Source organism: Bufo bufo, chromosome 5 (genome assembly GCF_905171765.1).
Source record: "Bufo bufo chromosome 5, aBufBuf1.1, whole genome shotgun sequence".
Taxonomy (NCBI): domain Eukaryota; kingdom Metazoa; phylum Chordata; class Amphibia; order Anura; family Bufonidae; genus Bufo; species Bufo bufo.
The window spans coordinates 107981157-108008498 of NC_053393.1; the positions used below are offsets into that span (position 1 = coordinate 107981157).

General features: G+C 41.6%; 1 protein-coding gene across 3 annotated transcripts in view; it reads left to right on the forward strand.

The window, feature by feature from the left end:
- Positions 1-26605, forward strand: part of STAU2 (staufen double-stranded RNA binding protein 2) — a 321730-nt gene extending 295125 nt beyond the window's left edge. For all 3 annotated transcript variants that reach the window (XM_040431992.1, XM_040431994.1, XM_040431993.1), the window contains 2 exons: positions 21715-21800; positions 25710-26605. In XM_040431992.1, coding sequence (XP_040287926.1) covers positions 21715-21800; positions 25710-25803 — 180 coding nt within the window. In that variant the 3' untranslated portion in view covers positions 25804-26605. The remainder of the gene's footprint in view (positions 1-21714; positions 21801-25709) is intronic.
- Positions 26606-27342: the final 737 nt, after the last annotated feature.

A 27342-nucleotide genomic window follows, 5' to 3' on the forward strand; every position in this document is an offset into this window, starting at 1 on the left:
CTCTTTAATTAAAATAAATATTTTATTTTTGAGGTGAAATGCTTTTTCTGTAGCTAAAGGGAATAAATCTTCATCCAGCCTGGACTTTGGGAATATTGGTACGGACTTGCTACAGACCTTTTTTTTTTTTTCCCCCTTTTTAATCATTCTTTTTTTAATAGGAGTGTACACATCTGTCTTCATACCCAGCAGCTTTTCTGGCCCAAAACAAGTCCTTTGTGAGTTTCCCCAACTGAGCTCAACAGGATCTCAGTCAGCTGCGAGATTTATGTCATCTTTTTCAGTCCTGAGAACTGTTCCTCCAGCCTCATACATCTGGTCTTCATTTGGAAGACATTAAGTGTACTAAAAAGCACATTTTGGTAAAGATCTTTATAGATGATTATTTGAAAAAAATGGAGGAAATAGAATGTTTCACATGAAGGTTGGTGATGAAGTTATCATTTTTTTTTTTTGTTCAGAGAGGGTCTCTTCTCCAGACCTCGCAAGATCAAAAACATTTCTGAATAGTCAACAGTTGCTAGGTGTCCTGCGATTTTCACCGCCATATATCTTTTTAATGTTTGCTGAGAGTTTCTTTCATGCAGCCAGGTGCTGTGTGATTCCCCCTTTATTAGATGCAGTTAACGCATTGATAATCATCACAACAACTCAAGAATTGTGAGAGCAAAGAATGAGAATTTGATGAACTGTGCTCAAAGTCAAACAATCAAAATATGTATTCTTATCAGCGAGTAATGAAGGCAGTATATCTTTTTTTTTTTTTTTTTATGTTGGCGGCCGCACTGGGAAATTTCACACTAGAATAGACCAGCGGCATGTTATTGTGGTCTTTATTCACCCAAGAGAAATTGATTTTTCAGTTGTTGAGGAATTGATTTGCACTCTGAATATGGTCTCTGTTGTGCTTTAACAGGCAGTGTCCTACCATGTGTCAGGGTCCCTGCATTGCCTGGGAGTGATTGATGCTTGCGTGCTGTGAAACTGGGTGGAACAGGGAGTCCGATACTAAGGTTTGCTACGTGGCCCTATGAGGTCTCTAAAACCCTGTATAGAGAAATGTAAGGTGGTTTGGTCTGATGAATTGGATTTTCTTTTACATGTTATGGATGGGTGCACTTTTGCAGTGACCGGGTTTGAGGTGGCCCCAACACCACACTGGCTCCTTTGGACACCATTGGGGTGTCACCACGTGTTGCTACTCTCCATAAGGGGTTGAAAGGTGTGGTGCACCCCAGTCGGAAAAGAGTCCACAGAGTTAGGGTTTTTAGTAAACCAGTGTGCTTCTTTACTGGAGGAACTGAAGTGCAAATCAATACAGGCTATGCACTGAGCTGGCTTTTCTAGTCTCCTGCCTGGCAGAAGAAGGTTCTGTGCTGATGGAAGGCCTGAGCTATCTTTCCTCTCTCTCTCTCTCTCTCTCTCTCTCTCTCTCAAGGCTTATACTCTGGCCAAAGGGCTGGTGGCCCACGGTGTGTGGCTCAGTCGTCAGGGGCAGGATATCCCCATCTCAGCATCGTCTTTTGGTCAGCAGTGTGGTCTGGCAGAGTATATCTTACTAACCATTAGTCCCTGTCTGCAGACACTTAGGGGCTCTGATTGCTACACTTTTATATAGTTTCTCGCGGATTCAGAACCTTCTAGTTGGGAGGGTTTAAGCTGGAGAAGCACAACCTAACAGAAGAGGGTTGCAGTTCACACATGTTTTGTGCCTCAATACAAGCCAATAGAAATGACCTAAGCAGTTTTCAGATGTATACAACAGTCTAGACCAGGGATGGGCAAACTGCGGCTCTCCAACTACAAATCTCATCATGCCCTGCTGTAGGCTGATAGCTGTAGGCAGACTGGGCATACTGGGAGTTGTAGTTTTACAACAGCTGGGGAGCCGCAGTTTGCCCATCCCTGGTCTAGACAGTGCTAAACTAGACAGTCAAAAGGTCAATGTATCTGTTTTTTATCTTCCAAAACGCAGCTCTTCATTTTTCCCTTATGAATGCATTGGAAAATTACTAGCTTCTCAGTGTACAAGATACAGCAGTGTAATTACAGTGCAAATGAACAGGATATATTACAATAAACATAGTGCACTAAAGTAGGGGATTGATGGCTTTCCATAGCACCAATAGGGGCAAATGTCCACAAACATCCAGGCTCCAAAGTACTCTTGCTCCAGGGCACTACACTATAAGAGGAAGGCAAGTTGGCTAAAGACATTGTGATGCTCTGGGCAATGTTCTGTTTGGTAATCTCGGTCCTTCCATTCATATGGATGTTTTATTGACATATGTCTTCTGCCGATACATTGTTGCACATTCAGTACACCCTATCATGGCAGTAGTATTCCTTAATGGCAGTGACCTATTTCAGTAGGATATTGTGCCCTGCCACACTGCAAAAACTGTTGAGCAACAGTTTGAGGAACTTAACAAAGAGTTCAAGATGTTTATTTGGCCTCCAAAGTCGCCAGAAGTTAATCTGGTCAAGCATCTGTAGGATGTGCTGCAATTTCAAGTCCAATCCATGGAGGCCCTACCTCACATCTTGCAGGACTTAAGGATGTGCTGCTAATATCTTGGTGCCAGATGTCACAGGACCCCTTCAGAGGTCTTGAGGAGTCCATGCAATGAAGGGCTAACGTATATGATATAAACTTAAAATCCGTATCAAAACTAAAGCAGCACTTTATATCCCATTTGTCTTCCACTTCATTTTTGCTTCTTTTTCCCTCAAACATTGCATTTGGTGCAAATGTGCATGAATAATTCCAGGGTCAATGCAGTCAAATGATTACATAACTATCATATAAAATTCTGAATCCATATGTCGGGAGGACAGTAAGATAATTAAACTTAAAGGAAAATTTATTGTCCCATTGAAAATTCAATTACTACCCCCCAATACTGGTGTTCTTTGTATGCTGATCAGACTAGTGTATTCAGATCAGATGTCTTTGTATCATTTAATCGAGCTACAAAGAGTATTACCACAAGCCATAGTGTGGTCTGTTAAAGGGTTATTCCCTTCTAAGGCTGGGTTCACACCTGAGCGTATTCGATAAGCGCTTTTTACAGGCGTTTTTATCGGGCGTTTTTGTAAACACAGAGGCATCCAATGAAAAACTGCCACAATACGCACGACAATATGCCCCAAAGAAGCTCCTGTACTTCTTGGAGCGTAGGGCGTTTTACAGCGCGTTCGTACGCGCTGTAAAACACTCAGGTGAGAACCATGCCCATAGGGAAACATTGGTTTTTGCCTGTTGAGCGTTTTACAGCGCGTAGGAACGCGCTGTAAAACGCTCAGGTGTGAACCTAGCCTAAAGAAGCTAAACCTTGCACACTGCTTGTCATACTATCTGTATGTAGAATCTCCAGTGCTTTTCTATGTGATACCCTGCCTTCCCCTGCCTCCTGCTTTATAAGAGCAGTAGACAGAGGCCAAAGCTGCATCACATAGAATAGACTGATATTCCGCAGTGTGAGTTAGGGAGAACAGTTCTTAGTCCCTGGTTTATCACTGGCGAATGCTCGTTAGCGATTATCGGCCGAAATATCGCCCAGTGTAATACAGCCTTTAGTTTGATGAGACTCTACCCTTTGACTCTGTTCCCTCCCTGCAAAGCCAGGTCATGATGAATAAAGATAACAGACACCCAACAAATGTTACATCAACTTGAGAGCTCGCAGGCACAAGAGCTTGTTTTAGATGTTTGTCGCTGTGTCCTTCCCACTGGATGCATTATACAGACTGTGCGATTCTTTCCCCATGACATCTGCAGTTACTGGTTCAGCCAATTTGATATAATGTGTATGGGCACCTTAACTGTCTTAGTCACAGATAATAATTGAAATGGGGACCTGGGATAGAACAAGGCAGAGAAGCTTCATCCATGAAGCCAGAAGTGTTTGAGGTAGATGACTCTCATACTTGAGCTTGGCTCATCTTGCTTGCAATGGACTTAATCCAATCATGTTAAAGTTTATTGGCCTCAAAAATTACAAAATGTGGCGTTTGGTATGTCTGATGAATCCTGAAGAAGACTATACATCTCAAAATGCGCTGTCATTTTTGAGACTAATAAACTTTACTAAGACTTGATCATCTGTATTATGTCCACTATCTTAGAAGGGTAGTGCCAAGACTGAACTGCTTTTTCTGAACTGCTTGCTTATTCCATACCCAAGTTGTGACGGCTTCAGATTTATATGCATGAGCCAATGGCTGTTGTGTCACTTAACCACAATCTGTGACCACTGGAATTTTGATTTTCATTCACTAGTGTTGCAGTTCACTGTTTTACAAGGTACTCTGCGTCTTGTTCTTTATCAATATCCTTCCTATTTCATCTGCATATGGTAGGGGGAGGATTTATTGGCAGAATTGTGCTTTAAAGGGTTTTCCCAGATTAGAAAGTGTCTCTTTCTGGTATTGCAGCTCAGCCCCATTTACTATAATGGCAATAAGCTGCAATGCAAGTCACAACCCATTGACACGAGTGAAGCTGTTTCTGTGGGGGAAGGGGGGGGGGAGCTGTTTTCATGGGTTAGAAGTATTTATGACCGATCCCCAGGACAGGCCATCAATATCAGATTGGTCGGGATCCAACTGTGGGTTTTTGAGAATTCGCATTGAGAATTAGATCCACACCAATGCTATATTGATGGCCTATCAAGAAGCCATTAATATGCTAAAGGGAGAAAACTCCATTAATTATTTTAAGTTGTTAAAAGTATAAGTTGAAGTCCGAACATGTCTCCTCTACTTAGTGAAGACCCTCCTTGGACTCTTGGGGGGCTGGAGTATTTTAAAATGTTTGTATGTGTTTAAACGTTGCACATAGAGTTTTGGCAAAGCTTGATGGTGGCGCGAACACGCTTTTGGCCATAGATGACTCATGATCTGGTTGCCAAATATCAAGTCAAAATATTGTATGTGAAAATAAAACCTCATGAACATCATGCTTACATCTTCTGTGACAAAAGAAACGGTTTTATTTCATGGTATGGAGGTTTTCCAGCTTGTTATAAAACCACTGGGTGTGAGTCTGAGCTTTGGCCACAGTCAAAAGTGATAATCTGTGCGTCTGTGGAAACAAGACAAATGTTCTCAGTTTCAGCTGATTACATTTTTGTTCATTGGTCATAAAATTTGTTGGACAAGTATCTCGTTATCCTCGACTTGTGGCGCTTAGTACTTGTGCCAGTAAGGCTTTGTGAATAATTCTAGTGTTAATGTTGCAGCTGATTGAGGTGGAACATTCACGTGGGCATTTTTATGGTGCATATTTTCCTGTCAAAATGATAGTGGTTTCCATGAAAGAAAGACCAGAAGTCCTTTCCTATGAGAAACCTTTTCCTGCTTTTGTTGGTTGGGACCCTTTCTGTTTTTTGTCAGGAAATATATGGTCCTAATGGCAAGCAAATTGTTTATATTCTCAGCATGTGTACTTTATCTTTTTGTTCTTGGACAGGAATCTGTCAGCAGGATCCTGGACTGTGATCTGCAGTAATACATGAACAGTACTGCAGAAAAGGAGTCCAGATAACTGTTTACTACTGTCCCCCATTCCTCTGCCGTCATTGCTTTAAAGTTGCACTGACGTGTATTGTCAGGACTGCTGTGGATGCGCACAGGAGTCCTCTCCGTTGTTAGTGTAGCACAGTAGACCCAACTTTGTATTTCAATGCAGCTTTGAGTGCTGACAGTCGGGGAATAAGGGGCAGTAGGAAAATGGTGATCTGGACTCTCTATGCAGCAGTACTCATGTGTTGTCTCAGATAATAATCCAGAATCATTGTGACAAATTCCCTTTACACGGCCATTTTTAGCACCAGTGAAAGTCTATGGGGCTATTCACATGGCCGTTCTTTTAACGGCCAGTGAATAGCGTCCGTCCAAAAATAGGACATGTCCTATTTTTGGCAGTTTTCACGGCCGAACGGACCCCATTGAAATCAATGGCACAGTTTTTAACTGCCGATTGACAGGAGTGCACCCGTCTAACGGCCGTTAAAAACGGGTACACAGGCCATTTAGGGGTTCAAAAAAAACTCACCTCATCCACTTGCTCGTGGTGCGGCAGTCTCTTCTCTCTTCATTGAGCAGGACCTGCCGAAGGACCTGTGATCTGCGTGGTGACGTAACCACGTGGGAGCGCGCAGTGATGTCATCACGCACCTTTTTTTTTTTTGGCTGTGGGACTCTATGGGGGCATTATAGAGCTCGGGGCCCTAAAAAAACAAACAAAAAAAAACACACACACTATGGGGGACATTATTTAAGATTGGGCTCTACTTTAGGGGCATTATTAAAGCTGGGGGCAGCAACAACAAAAAAATCCTACACTATGGGGGACATTATTTTAGCTGGGTGCCTGCATGGGGGCATTATTAAAGCTGGGGGCAGTAAAAAAAAAAAAAATCTTTCACTACGGGGTAAATTATTTAAGCTGGGGGCCTACCATCCTGTTGGTGTTCTCAGAAGGTTGGGTCTATAAACAACTGCCAAATTCATCCAAAAACGGATGCAAAACAGACATTAAAAATGGACAGAAGAATGAAAGAAAACCGGCACTCCCAAAAATCTTTGCTGGTGATAGATTTATTGGTCACTCATATGACGCGCGGCGTTTCGGCACTCACAGGTGCCTTTTTTAAAAATGGACAAACGGACAGAAAATGGATGCACACACTGATGCAAAATGGCCATGAAAAACATTTTTAACTGACTTTTTTTTCACTGTTGTGTGCATGAGGCCTTAAGAACTATATCTTCGTATATTTGTAGTAATGCTATAGAGTCCAATTCAGTAGTTCTCAGTTAACAGTACCTTACAGAGCCTAGATAAAAAATGCTGTTAATTGTCCTAAAAAATATAACAATACAGCTCCAAGGATAGTCACTAGGGCTGAAACGATTACTCAAGTTAATCGAGTAACTCGACACAAAGTAATCCTCGATGCAAATTTTTTGCATCAAGGATTCGTTTGCACCATGTTACCCCGGAGCACAAGTGAAGCACTTGCTATTAGTCACTGATCCGTGGTCTTCCAACGGCCAGCACCACGCTGTATCCTGACATACACACATAGTTAGGACATGACCTGGCACTGTGTGACGTCAGGTCCCAGTGCATCGTGTAAAGAGCATAATGGAAGATCTCTGGACTGTGGGCAGCGCCCCTACAGGAAAGGTAAGTATTTTATTTTACTGGCACTGTGGCTGGGCACTAATGGCTAGAAGGCGGAGTGGCGGAACTGATGGCATGGGGGAGTTCATGGCACTGGCGGGAGCTGATGGCATGGGGAGCAACTGATGGCAATGGGGGGGGGGGGTGACACTGGCGGTTGCTGGTGACACTGGGGGACTAACTAATGGCACTGGAGGAGGAACTGATGGCATTGGGGGGGGAGCTGATGGCACTGGGGAGAGCAACTGATGGCATGGGGGAGCTGGTCGCGCTGTGGGAGGAACTAATTCCCCCGGAGGAGGAACTGATGACACTGGGGGGAAGCTGATGGCATGGCGGGCTGATGAGTTTTTATAGAATACCTTCTTTTAATTATTTTTTTCTTATTAGAGTACTCTATTAATCGGTAGAATACCTGATTACTAAAACAATCGATAGCTGCAGCCCTAATAGTCACAGGGCCCAATACTCACAGGGCCCAGATAATGCATAAAATGCCTTGGTAAATGTTGCCTATTTGTCTATTTCTGGAATCCATTTATGGATTTAACAACCAGATCAGGGTGATCTGAATAAATCTCACACGTTACTGAAATTGCGACTTTACTTTTTATGATTATGTATTTTTGATCTCTATGATTCATATTATTTTACATTCTGGATGGTTTTCAAATAGGCTTTATACTTCCCCTAAATTTCCTTAACTTTTTTTGTCAGGCTGTAACACAAACAAATTGTCATTGGGCTGAGATATAAAGCAGTGTTGGTCTTTTTTTTTTTTTTTTTTTGATTGTAGAATGTACTGTAGTTATTACAGATAAACATGACCATATGTATCTAATTAAACTCATGGAAGATCTGTGGAGCATAATTATTTCATGTAATTTTACTTTGCTGTACCAGTTGTTCTTATGAATGTCTAAATACAACTTACTTGGATTAGTACAAAAACTCTACCAAAACCCATTAACAATAGATAATCGTGAGCTACTGCAGTCCAAAGGAATTAACATTTATTTTTCATGATGTCTAAAATTAAAGCTGTTTACAGAAGACACTCTTCGAAGATCTTTTTGGGGATTTCCAAGTATCCATTATATAAACTGACACTTAATCTTAAATCCAGTGAGAGAGTATACTTAAAGAACCACCAAACTAAGGAATTAAAAATGAAATTGCATAAAAGAACTAAGATAACCACTTGTATATAAGCCTGGGGTTCCATGTTCAGGTTTAATGATGCAGTTATCGAAACTAAAGAGACCGATCAGGAGAGTAGAAGAATCTGGTGAATTGAATTTTGTATCTGATCCTTTTGTTCTTCAGGGAGATAAGAAGTTTCTGGCACAGGTTTCTCCTCTCACCCCATTTAAAACACATACTTGCTCAGCTAAACCGAGCCTGTACTAGTGCATCTCAATAAATTTAAAATATCATCACAAAGTTAATTAATTTCAGTAATTCAGTTCAAAAAGTTAGTCTCATTTTCTATAGATTCATTACACAGAGTGATCTTTTTCAAGTGTTTATTTATTTTAATGTTTTTGATTATGGCTCACAGTTAATGAAAAAACTAAATTCAGTATCTCAGGAAATTAGAATATTATATAAAACCACTTAGATAAATTATTTTTAATGTTGGCCTACTGAAAAGTATGTACAGTGTATGCACTCAATAAGTTTGCATGAATTACTGCATCAATGCAGTGTGGTGTGGAGGTGATCAGCCTGTGGCACCGCTGAGGCATTATGGAAGCCCAGGTTGCCTTGATAGTGGCCTTCAGCTCGTCTGCATTGTTGGGTCTGGTGTCTCATCTTCGTCTTGACAATACCACATAGATTCTCTATGGGGTTTATGTCAGGCGAGTTTGATAGGCAATCAAACACTGTGATAATATGGTTATGAAACTAGGTATTGGTACTTTTCGCAGTGTAGGCAGGTGCGCTGTCCTGCTGAAAATGAAATCAGCATCCCTATAAAGCTTGTCAGCAGAGGAAAGCATGAAGTACTCTAAAATTTCCTGGTAGATGGCTGCACTGACTTTGGACTTGGTATAACACGGTGGACCAACATCAGCAGATGACATGGCTCCCCAAACCATGACTGACTGTGGAAACCTCACACTGGACCTCAAACAACTTTGATTGTGTGCCTACTTCTCATCCAGACTATGGAACCTTGGTTTTCAAATGAAACGCAAAATTGCTTGACTGTCACCTGAAAATAGGACTTTGGCCCACTGAGCAACAGTCCAATACTTTTTCTTATTAGCCCAGGTAAGGTGCTCCTGACATCTCTGGGTCATGAGTGGTATGATGCAAGGAATGTCACGGTTTTAGCCCATGTCCTGGATACGTCTGTGTGTGGTGACTCTTGAAGCACTTACTCCAGCCACAGTCCACTCCTTGTGAATCTCCCACAAATTCCTGAATGGCCTTTTCTTGACAATCCTTTGCAGGCTGTGGTTATCCCTGTTGCTTGTGCACCCTTTTCTACCACCCTTTTTTCTTCCACTCATATTTCCATTAATATGCTTGGATACAGCACTCTGTGAACAGCCAGCTTCTTTAGCAATGACCTTTTGTGGTTTCTCCTTGATTGTGTGGCCTACTGAACCAGACTGAGACACTATTTAAATGCTTAGGCTGGGTTCACATCTGCTTTTTTAACTCTGGCAATTTGTTCTGGCTGAGAAACGGACTGCTGGAGTTCACCGTATGCAACATAGCTGGATACCACTGTGCACCATGGATCCCCATTCACTGTAATGGGAGACGGCGGGAATACAGCCGCATTCTGGCATATATGTCGGCTTTTGGGCAGACACAAAATGCGTGTAGTATTTTTTTTTTATGCTGCCAAAAGCTGGAATGTGTGCTGGAAACAGTGAATTCCAGCAGTTTGTTCCTCTGCCGGAACAGACTGCTGGAGTTAAGTGCAGATGTGAACCCAGCCTTAGGAAACCTTTGCAGGTGTTTTGTGTTGAGTAGTTCACAAACCTCTTCCAGAGTTTTAAAAAGTGTTTAGAAACAGAAATTATCAGAAGGGTCTCCTCCCCGGTCTGGAGTCTCCATTGAAGAGTTGGTCATTTGACAAAAAATAAAAACCATAAATCACTACTTGTAATTTTCCTGTCAGAAGATCGAAGACCTTTGCAAAACCGAAGTCAGTGGAGACCATTATGGGTCGGTGGTATCAGTCTTATTACAAATACGGCCATGTGTCATGGTTTCCATTACAACTGTAAACCACCTCAACACCAGTCAACATTATCATCGTCAGTGGGGTTTGTTCTTTTGAAGTATTTCTTAATAGTAACCAAATATGCCATGTGGTTATGGACATTAATGGATGGTTAGAGGATTCTGTTAGCACCCCCCAGTGTAAATGACCAGGTTTATAGATTTACATACAGATACATGGTTGACTACACAAAAATGGTGGTGCTTATGATAAAAAAGTACAGCAGAATCCTGAAGGAAATAAAATTGTGTGGTCCCTGTAAACCTTGTTTGAAAGTGATTTAGAGGCCCTACGTGACACCGTGAAATATATGGAGCATGCCCTATAAAACATGAGTTCAAGTGGACATTTTTATGATATCCAAACATACATTTAAGTGCATGCCATGACGGATTGACAGAAGGAGAGATAGAAATTCCCTTAAAGAAAATTTGACTTCATGCTGATAAGTCCGCATATTTATAAGAAGAGGAAAAAAAGCCAAAGCAAACAGCGTCCTGCTGGCATCTGCATTTTGGCACCACTGAAATGTCTAAAACGAGTAATACATAAAATTTTTAACAACATCTGTTTGAGAACCTGCGGGAATTAGCTCACAATGCAATTGTAAAATATTTGTGGAGTGAAATATCTCTTTATGTATTTGTGTAAATAATGGCAGAGAAGTCATGCGTCTTAATTAACTGAAGGGCACTCGCATTCCCCACCATTTGCCAATCTGTTATTAACCTTTCCTCTGCTCTGGAAAATGCCAGATGAATTTTGTTGCTCTTCAAGGTTTCAAGGCTGAACGTTTCTCATCAGCAGGAGACAGCTTTTCAAACACTATTCAAGTGGTATCAAGTATAATTAAAAAGCTTTACCCTTGCAGCAGTTTTGACACAGTTGTGCCTTTGGCACCTTGCTCCATTTTGTTTCAGGCCGTAATCATTAGTTTGACTTCTCCAGCATTGAGTTAATGACTCCCCTGGGTCTGTGCATTGCGTTTTAGAATGTTGTTGCCTTACTTGCCCCTAACATATTCCTAAGAAAGCTGGGAATAGAATTTAACATTGCATCTGTCCTTTATTTGAAAGACAGATAACATAGATTAGCTTCACTTAAAGGGAACCTGTCACATGCTATTTTGCTCTTCAAACAGCCCCCAGTACCTGATGAACATCTTGATGCTGTCTCAGTTGGTCCCCTTCTTATAACATGCATACAAAACAGGTTCATCTTATAAGTTTCAGTTCTTTGCTTGGCACCATTCTGGGTACCTTCTGGTGACCTCTACTAAGCAACAGTTGAAACATGTGTTGGCCATTACATGGTTGTGATAACTAAGGGAGAGCTCATGACCCATCTGGGTGTGTATATAGAAAATACTTCCAGTTTTAGCAAATTGGGACTGCTATAGGAGTTGGGGTTTAATTGCTAAGCTTCATTGGTACATGATCACAATCAATAATTTGACTTGCCTTTAATTTAAAGGGGTTGTCGAAGTTATTTTTATTGATGACCTATCCTCAGGATAGGTCTTCAGTATTAGATCGGTGGGGCCCGACACCCAGAACCCACGCTGATCAGCTGTTTGAAGAGAAGGCACTAGCCATGCCAACTCCACTTTCTGTTCTTTATTGTTTACCTGCCTGCCGTCGCAACAGCAGCAGTGAGCAGGTGTAACAACAAGAAACCGTCCCATTCACTTCAATGGGACAGCTCGTTCCTATTAAATGGATTTCAGAAAAAAATCTTGTTTTCCTGTGTAAATTAGAAATCCAGGTGTCCGTACAATTAGTCCACATGCACAAGTTACACATTATATGCAAATTTGCAGTGTGGATTTGTATGCAGCAAATTTGCAAAAGGGTGAAATCTGGAGCAAATATGCAACACATGCCGATTTGCCAAGGATTCATTGCCAAAACGCATAAAAATCGACATACAAATCTGTCAGGAAAGATACTTGAATAAGATACATTACCATGTGGCCTTAAAGGGTTTGTGCAAAGATCTGTATCTCACAACATGAACAGAGAAGCATTCAAGCATGCATGTTGGCACTCCCTTCATTTCCGTTTACTGTGAAAGAGAAGCCAGGTAAAGGGGCCGGCAATCTCCGGTAGGTCCATAGAGATGGATGGAGCGTCAGCGACCATGCACAACCACTGTTCCATTTATGTTAGGAGACACAAAAACCCCATTCTGGTGGAAAGTGGGGCCCCTAACTTTTGGAACCTCACCGTTGAGACCTGTCAATAGGGAATAAGTTTAAAACTTGGCACAACTCCTTTAAGTTAATGTTCATCTGACGGTGGTGGGACATGTTTCAAAACCACTGCCTTTTGGCACCAGGAGATCTCATCCTGCCCTTTTGTAAAACAAATTGTGCTAGTGATGAATTAACCACAAAGGGGTTCTTCAGGCTGTAAATAAAGCTGTTAAGATCTCAAGGACGAAGGTTTCAAAAAAGTTACATGATGTATATATGTGTAATTTGCCCTAGGACATGCTTTAGGAAAACATCTCAAGTCTTCTGTAGGAAACCAAGTACATAGTGTATATATTAAAGTATGAGCTTGTCAAGAGCTAGCATTGGCATTGTGATAACCTGGAGAATTTAACAAATCTAGTCATATATAATGTGGAACAGGGATAATCAAAAGCAATCATTGTCACATATAGAGATTGTATGAAATTTTGTAAAAATCTCTTTGCTGTGACACAAACCTCTTCTAGAAAAGGGTTGAATCAGACCCCTATATCAGTACTGGAGGGATCTGAGGTGGGGCAAACATCTCATCAGATAGCTGTGTTGATGGGCTACAGTTGTGTCCATCCTAATCCTGCTGGCATAACCAGTTTGCCTGGGCCAAAGATATTCATACTTTGTCTACTTTTCATGTGCTGAGATTTAGGGGTGGGCAATATAAACTATATAATCGTCATCAATTTGGCCGACGATATAGATTTCAGTTATATCGCCATATCGCTATAGATGACCACGGAGCAGTAGTGAATTGAAGAAGCTTCTCACTCACCACTCCGTGGCCTCCTGACTGCATTGTGCTGCAGGGCCTTGTGTTCACGCATCGTCAACGTGCTGGCTGACGCTGTGTGTGATGTCAGGTCCCTCCCAGTGCATGCTGGGAAGAAGATGCAGCCCATCTCCTGCGGACTCCCAGCAGTGCAGGAAAGGTAAGTAGCAGGGGCCCAAATCTACCGGGGGTCGGGGGTGGATGGCTATGGAAGGGAGGGGGGGATGACCCTAGGGGCGTCAAGAAAGGGTAAAAGAGAATCAAGGGGAGCCTGTGCTCGCCCAATGAACCCAAAATGACACCCCTATAAAGATAACTCGGCTAAAGCTTCCGAGCACAAATCAGAACAAAAGAGAAATTGGAGCTCAAAAAGCCAAAATTGTAAATATTATAAATATTTTATTGTATCATATAGAAACATCAAAATTACATACAAAAAATGCAGTGGGACAGGGAACAAAAAAGGAACAGGTAAAGGAGAAAACGGCGCCACCCTGGAAGGGGAACTCCGGTCATAGATGATGGTATGTGTAATCAGCGGGATAGATGCATAATAATGAAAAAATATAATAGCACCGCGGATACACAGTAAATATAATGGCAAAGGTGAGTCCCAGGTAAAGAAAGATGGAATGCCCACACAAACAAGGGCATACGCGTCCGGCTTACAGGTGAAGACCTGACAGGAAAATAACAATCCAAATGGAACAAAGCCGGGATGTGAAAAAGTGAAATGAGACTCACCAAGGTGTCAGACGAGGAGGAGACCAACCAGGATGGCGCTACCCCTGGGAGACAGGCTATGGCATAAGGCTGATGGCGCTGGCTGGGAGACATGATGATGGTGGCAATGTCACATAGGGCTGATGGCGCTGGCTGGGGGACATGATGATGGTGGCAGTGGCATGAGGCTGATGGCGGTGGCTGGGGGACATGATGGTGGCAATGGCATATGGGGCTGATGGCGCCGTCTAGGGGACATGATGATGGTGGCAATGGCATGGGGCTGATGGCGTTTTGTAATTTGTATACATACAGAAGAAAATAATATATCCCAATATATCTTTATATCACACATGCTTCAAATTATATTGTGATATAGATTTTAGGCCACATCGCCCATCCCTACTGAGACCTTGTCAGTCTCATTAGGGACTAAGAATGTAATGTGATAGTTAACGGATGACATAATCTAGGTGGAGAACGACATTAATGGGTGCGGATTGACTACTGGGGTCTAGAAAATTTGAAATCCTTGTAGAGCTGAAAATAAGTAGGAATAAACAGCTCATCGCTTTAAGAGAATAGCAACATTGATGAGATTTTACAAATACGTTCTTCAGTTATAGACACAGTGACGTAATGTATATATGAAGATTCCTTTTTTTTCTAGATTGATTAGACATAAATATAGATATGAGAGAGATAAGTAGGAAAACTTAAGGTAAGTAGATAGAAATAGAGAATACAGATTTATATGGAGTGAAAGAGATAGAGTATGAAACATGATAAACATAAGTGATGAGAAGATATAGAGCATGATAGATAGTACTATGAAAATGGGTATAGAAAGAGAGAGATTTGTATTGGTAAAGTACAAGATATACATTTTATGGCATCTTAATCCCCACCCATCAAGTAGGCCACATCTAAAAGGGACTGTCCAGGATTTTGATATTGATGGCCTGTCCTCAGGATAAGCCATCGTTATTAGATCCATGGGGGTGTCACGGTGTGGAGTGGGGGAAACCCCCCCACCGTACAATGTAAAGCAGACAGACAAGCAACTAGATCAGAGGCTGGGATAAGGGAGCTGGTCACCTATTGCATCCCTAATCCTCGCCCTAACTCCTCACTGTATAAGCGGACCTGGATGGTAGGACGGCTCATACCCATGACACGGATGAACCGGAGTCTCACACAGGCCTAGCAACTGGGAAGGAGCAGACAGCAAGCAAAAACACATCACAGGTAAGAGCCCAGCGCAAAACGACAAGCACTGGAACAACAGCACTTACCTGCCACAACGACTGGGTGGAACAACTACTGCTTGCTGACTTGTGGTTCCCCCTCCGAGGAACCCCTGGGACCCCCTCACCGGAGGTATAGACAAACAAGGGGATGTCTAGCAACCGTGTCGGGCATTACACCAAACATACCAGACATAGAACACCAAACTAGAAATGACAACAAATCCCCAAAACAATCCCACACCAAACGTAACAACAGGTAAGGTAGGGAACAAGGAGGAGAACATAGAGAGACATAGCTAAAGACCTTTATGTTCCACAAGGAGGCCCTCACGGACAGGTGACAAATCCAGAGAGGAGCAAAGCTCCTCCTACAAAGGCAGACAAACCACTGACCTCAATCTCCCAACTCCAACATAAGAAGAGCCAAGAGGCCACACCCAGTTCCACCTTGCACACACCTTAACCCGTACACAACAAAATGAGAAGGAACACCAGACTTAAAGGGGAAGTGTCCAAACATGCTAAAACAACACGTTACCACCGGCAACAAGCATGCATGGCACAAGTGTCACGGTCCACTAGCACCAGACCATGACACAGCCGTGAGAGGGGTTCCGATAACCCACACCCCTGCCAATCAGCTGTTTACCTTATAGTTCCTGTGCCAGAACTATACTGCTCCATGCTTTGTTCAGTGGATGGAGCAGCTACTCTGAATTAACTAATTGGCGGGGTTTTGAATTGGCCATGAATATCAAATTATGGATAAGCCTTTTAGGTTACACTCTTCATATAGCTCTCCATCTCTTGTTCTTACCTTAGTGTCCTTGTCTAAAGGTAACTCAAATCAAATAACCCTATTATATAGGTGCAGCGTTATTTATTCATATTTACTATTGCATTGTCAGTAGACTACAGTAGACGCCTTTTTCCACCTACATACTTATTTTTCTAGAACTTCACTTTTATTGATATGTATTATAAACTTAACTAATAAGAAATAATCAGCAAACAAAAAGAAACTTAGTTTTTAAACTATCAGGGTGAGTGAGGGCTTTTGCACCTTACGTGCTAAACTGTAACTTGAGAGCTTGGCTTTCACAATTGCTCAGATTTGCCTGCGTCTGTGGCTGTGCGATGCCACCAGTGCTCACATTATCCAACTGGTCTGTCTCTAGCTCCTATGATCAGTACTGATGGTGCTCACTACCTGTGCTAAAAACGAATAGCTCAGAGGATGCCCACCGACATGTTTCGCCGAACGTTTGGCATCCTCAGGGGTTTGGGCAATCTACAGTCTGAGTGGGCGGGGAAGAGCTCTTTTAAATGCTCTTTTAGTGACATCAGAGCAGGCCAATCACAGCCTCTCTATCTTACTGTATTGCTCCCTGTGTACAGTAGAGTTTCTTCCATTGGACAATCCCCTCCTCCTGTTCCTCCCTCCTTGATGACGCGCTCGTCATTCTGATACGAGCGCTCCATAGTTCTTCTGTGCATGCACTTGGACTTAGTCTTTTACTCTCGTATAATCTACCTCAGCGCATGTCTCTGGACTTAGTCTCCTGGGGTGCTCATTACTCACACTGTGCAGGTCTAATTTTTTTCATACCTAGACACTTAATTGTCTCTTTGTTATATTAGTAGTTCAGATGATGTGGATGGTAAAATATCTAATTCTCAGGGGCTTGTTTCAGGGGGACCTTGTCCTTGGATATTTAATATTATAGTTATCCATAAGGGTACTTTCACACTAGCGTTATTCTTTTCCGGTATTGAGTTCCATCCTAGGGGCTCAATACCGGAAAAAAACGGATCAGTTTTATCCTAATGCATTCTGAATGGAGAGCAATCCGTCAGGATGCATCAGGATGTTTTCAGTTCAGTCACTCTTACGGTATTTGGCCGGAGAAAATACTGCAGCATGATGCAGTATTTTCTCCGTCCAAAATTCCGGAACACTTGCCGGAATGCTGTATCCGGCATTATTTTCCATTGCAATGCATTAATGCCAGATCCAGCACCAAGTGTTCCGGCAAAACGGATCCAGTTTTCCAGTTTGCGCATGCGCAGACCTTTAAAAATGCAAAAAAATAGAAATTCAAGATGCGTTTTTCCGAATGACACCGGAGAGACTGATCCGGTATTTCAATGCATTTGTTAGACGGATCCGCATCTGGATCAGTCTACAAATGCTATCCGTTTGCACATGGATTTCCGGATCCGGCAGGCAGTTCCAGCGATGGAACTGCCTGCCGGATCTTCACAACGCAAGTGTAAAATTGCCCTTAGAGGACATTTTAGGGAATATAAATTCTCAAAATATGTTTAAAGTACTTTTAAAGGTGTTCTTTTCTACTGTTTCCCCTGGTATGGTATTAACCATTGCTACTTGAACAATGTACATTATTAAGGGGGGCGGGGGAAGCCAGATGGAGGAGTCCATTGCTCATTATTGTGGGTATATAAATTTGCCACAAAATGCCTCCTTCGTGTCACTGATGACACCATCATAGGTGAATATATTCTGGTGACGCACTAAGAGGTATGTATTTGTTTTAGCTTAATTACATTTTTATTATTATATTTTCATTTGTTTTATTTTATTTTTAACCACCTCCCGTCCGCCCATAGGATATAAACGTCCGGGAGGTGGATCTCTATTTCTGAATGGACGGTACCAGAACGTCCGTTCAGAAACTGCAGCTGCACGCTAATCGTGCAGCTGCTGATCGGGTTGCCCGCTGTCAGTGACAGCAGGGCAACCCAGAGAGAAGGCAGGGACAGTGCCCAGGTGTCCCTGCCTTCTGTATCGCTGCATACACAGCGCTCGCCGAGCGCTGTGTATGCAGAGCAGGAAGCGCTATGCGCTTCCTGTTCCCTGGCCCGGCGGTCGTGTGACCGCCGTGACCGGAGAGTGCAGGAGCTGTGTGAGGTCTTTCAGAGACCTCGATCAGACCTGCACTGAGGCTGTACAGCGCTGAATTATGCTGTACAGCCTCTCTGGGGGGTGTATTTCTCCTGTAACTGGGACTACTATGTCAGCCCCAGTTACAGGACAAATCAACAGTGAAAAAAAAAAAGAAAAAGTGAAGTAAATGTCCCCCAGAGGTCTTTTATGACCTTATAGGGGACGAAAAGTGTAAAATAAAAAAATAAAGGGTATTCCAAGTAAGGAATAAAAAAATATGTTAAAAATAGAAAAATAAAATAAAATAGACATATTTGGTATTGCCTTGTCCGTAAAAACCAGCTCTATAAAAATATCACATGACCTAACCCCTCGGGTGAACACCATAAAAAAAAAACTGTGTCAAAACAAGCAATTTTTGTCACCTTACATCACAAAAACTGCAACACCAAGTGATCAAAAACGCGTATGTCCCACAAAATGGTACCAATAAAACCGTCACCTCATCCCGCAAAAAATTAGCCCCTACATAAGAAAATCTCTCAAATAATAAAAAAAACTATAGCTCTCAGAACATGGACACATTAAAACATAATTTTTTTGTTTCAAAAATGCTATTATTGTGTAAAACTTTAATAAATAAGAAAAAGTATACATATTAGGTATTGCCACGTCCGTAACAATCTGCTCTATAAAAATGGCACTTGACTGAACCCCTCAGGTGAACGCTGTAAAAATAAATAAATAGAAACTGTGCTAAAACAACCAATTTTTTGGTCACCTTGCCCCATAAAGTGTTAAAATGAATGATCAAAAAATCATATGTACCAAAAAATAGTAGCAATTAAACTGGCACCTTATCCCCTAGTTTCCAAAATGGGATCACTTCTTGGGAGTTTCTTCTGTAAGGGTGCATCAGGGGGCTTCAAATGGGACATGGCATCTAAAAACCATGTGGAGTTCCTTTTCTTCTGCGCCCTGCCGTGTGCCCATACAGCAGTTTATGACCACATGTGGGGTGTTTCTGTAAACCGCAGAATCTGGGTAATAAATATTGAGTTTTGTTTGGCTGTTAACCATCGATGTGTTAAAGAAAGAATTTGATTAAAATGGAAAATCGGGCAAAAAAGTGAAATTTAAAAATTTTCCTTTAATTCTTGTGGAACGCCTAAAGGGTTAACAAAGTTTGTAAAATCGGTTTTAAGTAACTTGAGGGGTGTAGTTTCTACAATGGGGTCATTTATGGGGGTATCCACTATGTAGGCCCCACAAAGTGACTTCACACCTGAACTGGTTCTTAAAAAGTGGGTTTTGGCAATTTTCTTAAAAACTTGAAGAATTGCTTCTAAACTTCTAAGCCTTCTAACATCCTAAAAAAATAAAATGACATTTCCAAAATGATGCCAACATAAAGTAGACATATTGGGAATGTTAAGTAATAAATATTTTATGAGGTATCACTTTCTGTTTTAAAAGCAGAGAAATAGAAATTTAGAAAATTGCGAATTTTTCTAAATTTTTGGTAAATTTGGGATTTTTTCATAAATAAAGGTGAAATATTTTGACTCAAATTTATGACTATCATGAAGTACAATGTGTCACGAGAAAACAATCTCTGAATGACTTGGATAAGTAAAGGCGTTCCAAAGTTATTACCACATAAAGTGAGATATGTCACTTTTGCAAAATTAGGCCTGGTCAGGAAGGGGGTAAATGGCCCAGATGGCAAGTGGTTAAGTAAGAGGAGGCAATTTGTGGCATTAGTACCTACTAATGTGTTAGCAGTGATTTCAGAAATGATTCATCACCAGTGGTTCTTATACTTCAATTAGTATTTCATCTCTTTTAATTCTGTAAATATATTATTCTTTCGGTGACGTCACTAATGCTTTCTTTTTTGTTTTTTATTTTTCATATCTTTTTTTTATCTTTTTACATATTTTTGAAGAGATATGGCTCGTCCTCTAGAGTGGTTTCTCCTATTTGTATAATATCTGACAGTCCACAATTAGATCATCTTTATTTTAATTCTGTTATTAAATAATTACTTTCATTCACGTAATTTTGTCTAGAGGTGGATTTACACTGCCCAATTGTCAGGCAAATTATTGGGGCCAATTTTCATACAAATAGATGTTCCCAATAATCTGCCCGTGGCAAGATGCCGCAGATCATCCCATGAATGAGCGAAATCATTGTTTCTGGGGCAGCATGATGTTCCATCTAAACAGCAATTTATTGCCCAGAAACAATGAATCTGTATGAAGACGAGCCATAGCAGTAGCCATCGCTCATCCCCATACAGTTATTTATTATGTCGAGTAAGTTAATACAAGGCACTTACTAATGTATTGTGATTGTCCATATTGCCTCCTTTGCTGGCTGATTGATTTTTTTCATCACATTATGCACTGCCCGTTTCCACGGTTACAACCACCCTGTAATCCATCAGTGATGGTCGTGCTTGCACACTGTATTAAAAACACCATCCTATGTACAGTCCCACGGTCCTGGCCACCAGAGAGGCTGGCCCTTTTTCCTATAGTGTGTAAGCATTACCACCACTGCTGGATTGCAGTGTGGTCATAACCATGGAAACGAGCAGTGTATAATGTGATGGAAAAATGACTCCAACCAGCAAAGGAGGCAATATGGATAATAACAATACATTAGTAAGTGTCTTGTATTAACGTTCTCTACATGATAAATTATATTTGCTGAAGTGAGACAACCCCTTTTAACCACCACAGAACAGTGTGTGTCTAATTAGCATTACTTATGAAGTGTTTCATGTATTCATGTGACAATTCTCCTTTCATTAGGTTCCCCCTCCCTTATGTGAGCCCACCGATAAATTTGGCCCTGGACAGGTTCATATAGATAATGATTGACAGATATAGACGTGGATATATTCATAGACTTGCTATAGAAATAATAGAGAAAATGTTATCGATGTAGCTTCCGTTTTAAGTCAGTGGATACAGATACATTTCCCACTGTGCTTTAGCTCCCCTATCGTTGGACTTTCTGTTGGAGATTCCCTTCAAGGAGAACTCCATTTAAGCAGCTTGCCATTCGTTTCCGTTCGTTTTCGCCAGACAAAATAGTTCTGTAGACTGATATTCTGCCCCTGAAAAAGATAGACGCCCTAATGCAAGCCCAGCAGTGGGCTAAACACAGTGTGAACCCAGCCTTGGATAAAGACATTTATAAATACTTTTAGCTAGAAATGAGTTTTGTAAATGATATGTATGTACTTTAACGCTGTGCATATTTTTAACTTTCGCTGATTCTTTAGAACGTTTTTACACATTCCTGAGTTCACAGCACCTAAAGTTTGACGTCTAATTCACTTCTCATTTTTGTGTTGCCCACAGGCAGCTTTAAGTGCCTTGAAGCAGTTTTCAGAACAAGGACTAGATTCCGTGGAAGGTTCTCTCATGAAAGAAAATGGACCATTTGAGTAAGTATTTTCATCTATTCTTCCATATTTTATGTATGGTTTAGCCGTCTAATGTATTTAAAATAGTTAATGTAGTAGAAAGAATATGATGAAGAAGAATATCTGAACCAGCATGAAGGCGAAGTCTAAAAGATGCCCCTAGCTGCCAATCAGATTCCAGCTTTTTTTGTTTCTAAGCTCCTGTTGAATATGAAAGCAGTGCGGTGAGGGAAAGACGCTCGCAGGCTGCCAGCTTCCTCACTGCACCTACGCCGAATGCTGAACGGCGCAAGATTTCACCAGAGCACAGGGCTGGCAAACAGATGCGAGTGCAGCTTGGCCCTGTCATTTAGAACTTGGAGGGAGGCGACAAAGGTGGGAGAACGGAGCATCTAGGAGCAGGAACAACGCCCCCCCTGCACCTAGGGGCTAATTAGCATATTATAAAAGTTACATTTCTGGCCTAACGGGGGCATAGATAAAAGTAGGAATAGGCTAGTAAGGTTCAGCTGACATTAGCACACCGCTAATGTCAGCTAGCTTAATAGGGTTAAATCTGGTGACAGAAACCCTTTAAAAGGGATGTTCCACCTTTTAGATATTGATAACCTATCCTCCAGATAGGCCATGGATATCAGGTTGGTGGAATCCAACATCTGGCACCCCCACGATCAACTGTTTAGAGTGTGGTGCTGTTTCAAGTAAATGGGAGCAATACACCCACATCGCCACTAAACAGTGGACAGAGCCTACTGCTTTGGGGCTCTGTCAACTCTTATGTTTCTGGTGCTGGTGGCCGCTGCAAACAGCAGATCTTTGGGGTGTTGGACCCCCACCAATCTGATATTGATGGCCTAGGTCATTAATATCTATAAGGTGGAAAATCCCATTTTCCAAGTGGTTGTACAGTATTAGAAAAACATGGCTGCTTTCTTCCAGAAACCACACCACATCGGTACATGGGTTGTGCCTGGTATTGCACCAGTGCTCCACTGCAATGAATAAGCTGGAGTGTCAACTTCACATACAGTCTGTGAACAGCTGTGGGTTTTGTTCTTTTTTTGAAAAAAGCAGCCATGTTATTTTAATCCTGTTATTTTTAAATCGCCACCTCCAGGCCGACTCTTAGGGGTTAAACTGTAACAGGACCTATATTAGACCATCATGTCCAGTAAGTACTCTGATATTCCAGTTATATGTATGTCATTCTGTTCAGTTCCTTACTTTAAGACCATAATAGTTATTTGCCATTGAATATTTTAGAAACCCAAAAATAGCAGAAACCGGGAAACCTGCGCAGGGTTCTCTCAGTCGATATGGTAATTTTATGACTTGTATTATATGTGGTTTCACCTGGCATCTTTGTGGGCGTTTTCTATTTAGCCCAAGCCTATTTGTTTATTTGGTTAGTTTTTCTGCACTTGCACTTTAAGAACCACACTTTCAGTCTTATACTGTTTGGCTAGGTCTATCCACTTGGTATTGAATATCTATTGTATTGCCTCTCCCGCCGGTGTACACCCTGTACAGAATTATTAGGCAAATTAGTATTTTGACCACATCATCCACTTTATGCATGTTGTCTTACTCCAAGCTGTATAGGCTCGAAAGCCTACTACCAATTAAGCATATTAGGTGATGTGCATCTCTGTAATGAGAAGGGGTGTGGTCTAATGACATCAACACCCTATATCAGGTGTGCATAATTATTAGGCAACTTCCTTTCCTTTGGCAAAATGGGTCAAAAGAAGGACTTGACAGGCTCAGAAAAGTCAAAAATAGTGAGATATCTTGCAGAGGGATGCAGCACTCTTAAAATTGCAAAGCTTCTGAAGCGTGATCATCGAACAATCAAGCGTTTCATTCAAAATAGTCAACAGGGTCGCAAGAAGCGTGTGGAAAAACCAAGGCGCAAAATAACTGCCCAAAAACTGAGAAAAGTCAAGCGTGCAGCTGCCAAGATGCCACTTGCCACCAGTTTGGCCATATTTCAGAGCTGCAACATCACTGGAGTGCCCAAAAGCACAAGGTGTGCAATACTCAGAGACATGGCCAAGGTAAGAAAGGCTGAAAGACGACCACCACTGAACAAGACACACAAGCTGAAACGTCAAGACTGGGCCAAGAAATATCTCAAGACTGATTTTTCTAAGGTTTTATGGACTGATGAAATGAGAGTGAGTCTTGATGGGCCAGATGGATGGGCCCGTGGCTGGATTGGTAAAGGGCAGAGAGCTCCAGTCCGACTCAGACGCCAGCAAGGTGGAGGTGGAGTACTGGTTTGGGCTGGTATCATCAAAGATGAGCTTGTGGGGCCTTTTCGGGTTGAGGATGGAGTCAAGCTCAACTCCCAGTCCTACTGACAGTTTCTGGAAGACACCTTCTTCAAGCAGTGGTACAGGAAGAAGTCTGCATCCTTCAAGAAAAACATGATTTTCATGCAGGACAATGCTCCATCACACGCGTCCAAGTACTCCACAGCGTGGCTGGCAAGAAAGGGTATAAAAGAAGAAAATCTAATGACATGGCCTCCTTGTTCACCTGATCTGAACCCCATTGAGAACCTGTGGTCCATCATCAAATGTGAGATTTACAAGGAGGGAAAACAGTACACCTCTCTGAACAGTGTCTGGGAGGCTGTGGTTGCTGCTGCACGCAATGTTGATGGTGAACAGATCAAAACACTGACAGAATCCATGGATGGCAGGCTTTTGAGTGTCCTTGCAAAGAAAGGTGGCTATATTGGTCACTGATTTGTTTTTGTTTTGTTTTTGAATGTCACAGCTATTGGTCTTATTTATTCTATGTACCACCACAGATTTTATCCTTTTTAATTGTGTATTTTTACTATAATCATGGGATTTTTTAAATCAATATATTTTTATTCTGATTTCTGCTATTTTTGGGTTTCTATATTCGGTGGGCAATCCTGGGTAGATGGTTTCTATTTTGCCAAACTTGCTTATTGTTGTACATTGAATATTTTAGTAAGGTCGGGTTCACACTTCCATGTTCCGAGCATATCATATGTCCATATTAGTGAGTTCACATCTCCGTCGATGAGATCCGGCAGGCTGTTTTGGCACATAGCAGTCTGCCAGATCTCACAGGATCCAGCATTGCCAGATCCTCTACTTAACTGCTTGACTCCCATTGACTGGAATGAGGTCCATCAATGATCTGGCCACTTTCCAGCATAAATGCCGGGTTTTGGCTGGACAAAAGCCATTGCAGGCAGTGTTTTTTTTGTCCAGCTGACAGCCAGAATTTGCTCTGGATCAGTCAGCCGTCTCTCTTTAACGGAGATGTGAAAGAGGCCTTACCGTGAGTTTAACAGACCCAAGCTTACAGCTTCCTAGATCCCTAAGATGCTGTGAGATCAGTTCTTCACAGTTGGGCCAAGATGCATCCAAATAATACGGACATGTAATACGTCTGGAATCCAGACTAAAGCATCATGGCAATAGGCAGCCATATTGGTTGTCACCGATCTTTCCTAGAAATAAGTGTGACTAATAAATAGATCTGTAGAGCCATTAGTAGAGTTTTTTTTATTTTATAAATCCTTTTTTAAAGAAATGTATGATTTAACACTTTACAATGTTAGGTTTTATCTCAGGTTTTATAGTCTGTTCTTCTGGATTTTTACATGTACTGTAGGCGAAAAATTAGCATGAGAATAAAATGTGACCTGATGGAATATTTCAAAAGACAGGTTTGTGTTTTCTCGTAGTATGAACAGTCATCCCATCAGAGAGGTCTCCACATGATCTCACCATCATGCTATCTGAACATAAATATTGTTGTTTCCTTTCAAAATGTCACCCCTTCTGTTGACCTCTGAGTCTTCCGTGCCATCAGCTAATAAACTTGTATTGAGATGTACAGCCGTGGACCCTAAAGCCTCTTGTTAATGTATTAATCTTTCAGACAAGCCAAGCACCGTGGAGAGAAAGCAGACAATACGCAGGCTAACTCAGGCACCAGCGCTCAGGACTGCAAGGATTCAAAGGCCGTCGTCTAGGAGCTTCCCGGCGGCCGCTGCATCCTTATAAACCTGTCAACACGCAATAGGGTGTACGTGTACTAGGAAACGAATCACTAATACCATTAAACAAGTCTTATGTGAAGACAACACTATCCTAAAGCAAGAGATAATACACAGTACTGTTTATATTAAGAGGGGGATCTATTAGCGTAAAGCACTTCCCCTGCAATTTGAGACCACATCTTTAATTTAATTGCTTTGAGACAGCTGAAATCTGATCTCACTAGTGCTTCGACTTAGTTTATTAGCAGAAATGTAACTTTAACCAGTTAAAAGTTAAAAAAATAATCTGAAAAAAAAAAAGGTTCAGAAAACCAGATTGGTTAGCGTTTTAGTGTTCCGTTTTACCGATATACTCATTCTTTTTGTTTGTTTTAGTAACCGCTTTGATATTTTAAGACTTAACCAATGACAGTGCTTAGTGCTTGTGAGTCGTAGTTGTTGTCTTCATATATATTCACTGCTTCTCTTTTTTTTCTAAATCAAAGCGCAGTCTGAAATACAGTTACAGCATTTAGCAAGAAGATCCAAACTAACGGGAAAACAAAATAATCAAATCATTACCAACATTTGCTTTAAAAAAAAATATGAGCTGATGTTTGTAGCATTAAGTCACACTGTGCCCCCCCCCCCCCCCCCCCCCAGAGTCTGCGGTTTAGGTACTACCCACCCTGTAACTAGAAGAAGTTTCTTTTCAAAGTTGACTATTCTATTTGTCCTTTAGGCTGCCCTTCACGCTGTCATGTGAAAAACATTTACACCCATTGTGTTGTAATGACTCACAGTTACATCAACTGAGTGTTTTTAATACCTGCATTCTGTGCTCAGACATCAGCTAGCCTAATGAAGACATCGATGTATTAATGAGAGTTCATACGGCTGGAGGATAGACAAGGCCGCGTGTTGCAAAAATTTTGTTTATGACTCTTGTACCGTCTTGTTTCGAGGCAGTGTATTATGGCCAAATGCAGTAAAACCACATCAGTTCATGTGAAAACCGGCTCTGACTGTTTCTTTAATTTCATTATATGCAGCTTACCATATTTTTTGTCCTATAGGACGCACTTTTACCCCCAAAGTAGGGGGATAATGGTAATGCACCTTATAGGGGTATATAGCGAATACTAATGAGTGCTTCCATTATGGAAGTGATGACTACAGCGCCCCTTGTGCTGGCTCGGCACTCACCGCTTTCTAGTCACCTTCTGCTGGTGCTGCACTCTGTGCTGTGACCTGCCCACAGCATAAGGATGTAGGTGCGCTGTGTCTGCATCCAAATCAGGAGAAGTGAGTTGATTTTATTTATTTCTTTTTGTCTGATCTGCGGTCCAATTTACATTGGGGGTCTGAGCTGAGATCTGATTTACATTGAGGGTCTGATTAACATTGGGGGGTCTGAGCTGAGATCTGATTAACATATAATATTTATTTTCCTCCTCTAGAACCTAGGTGCCCCTTTTAGGGCGTAAAAAACAGTATATCAGAATTTTTGTTGGGCCAAAGGGGTAATTTAAA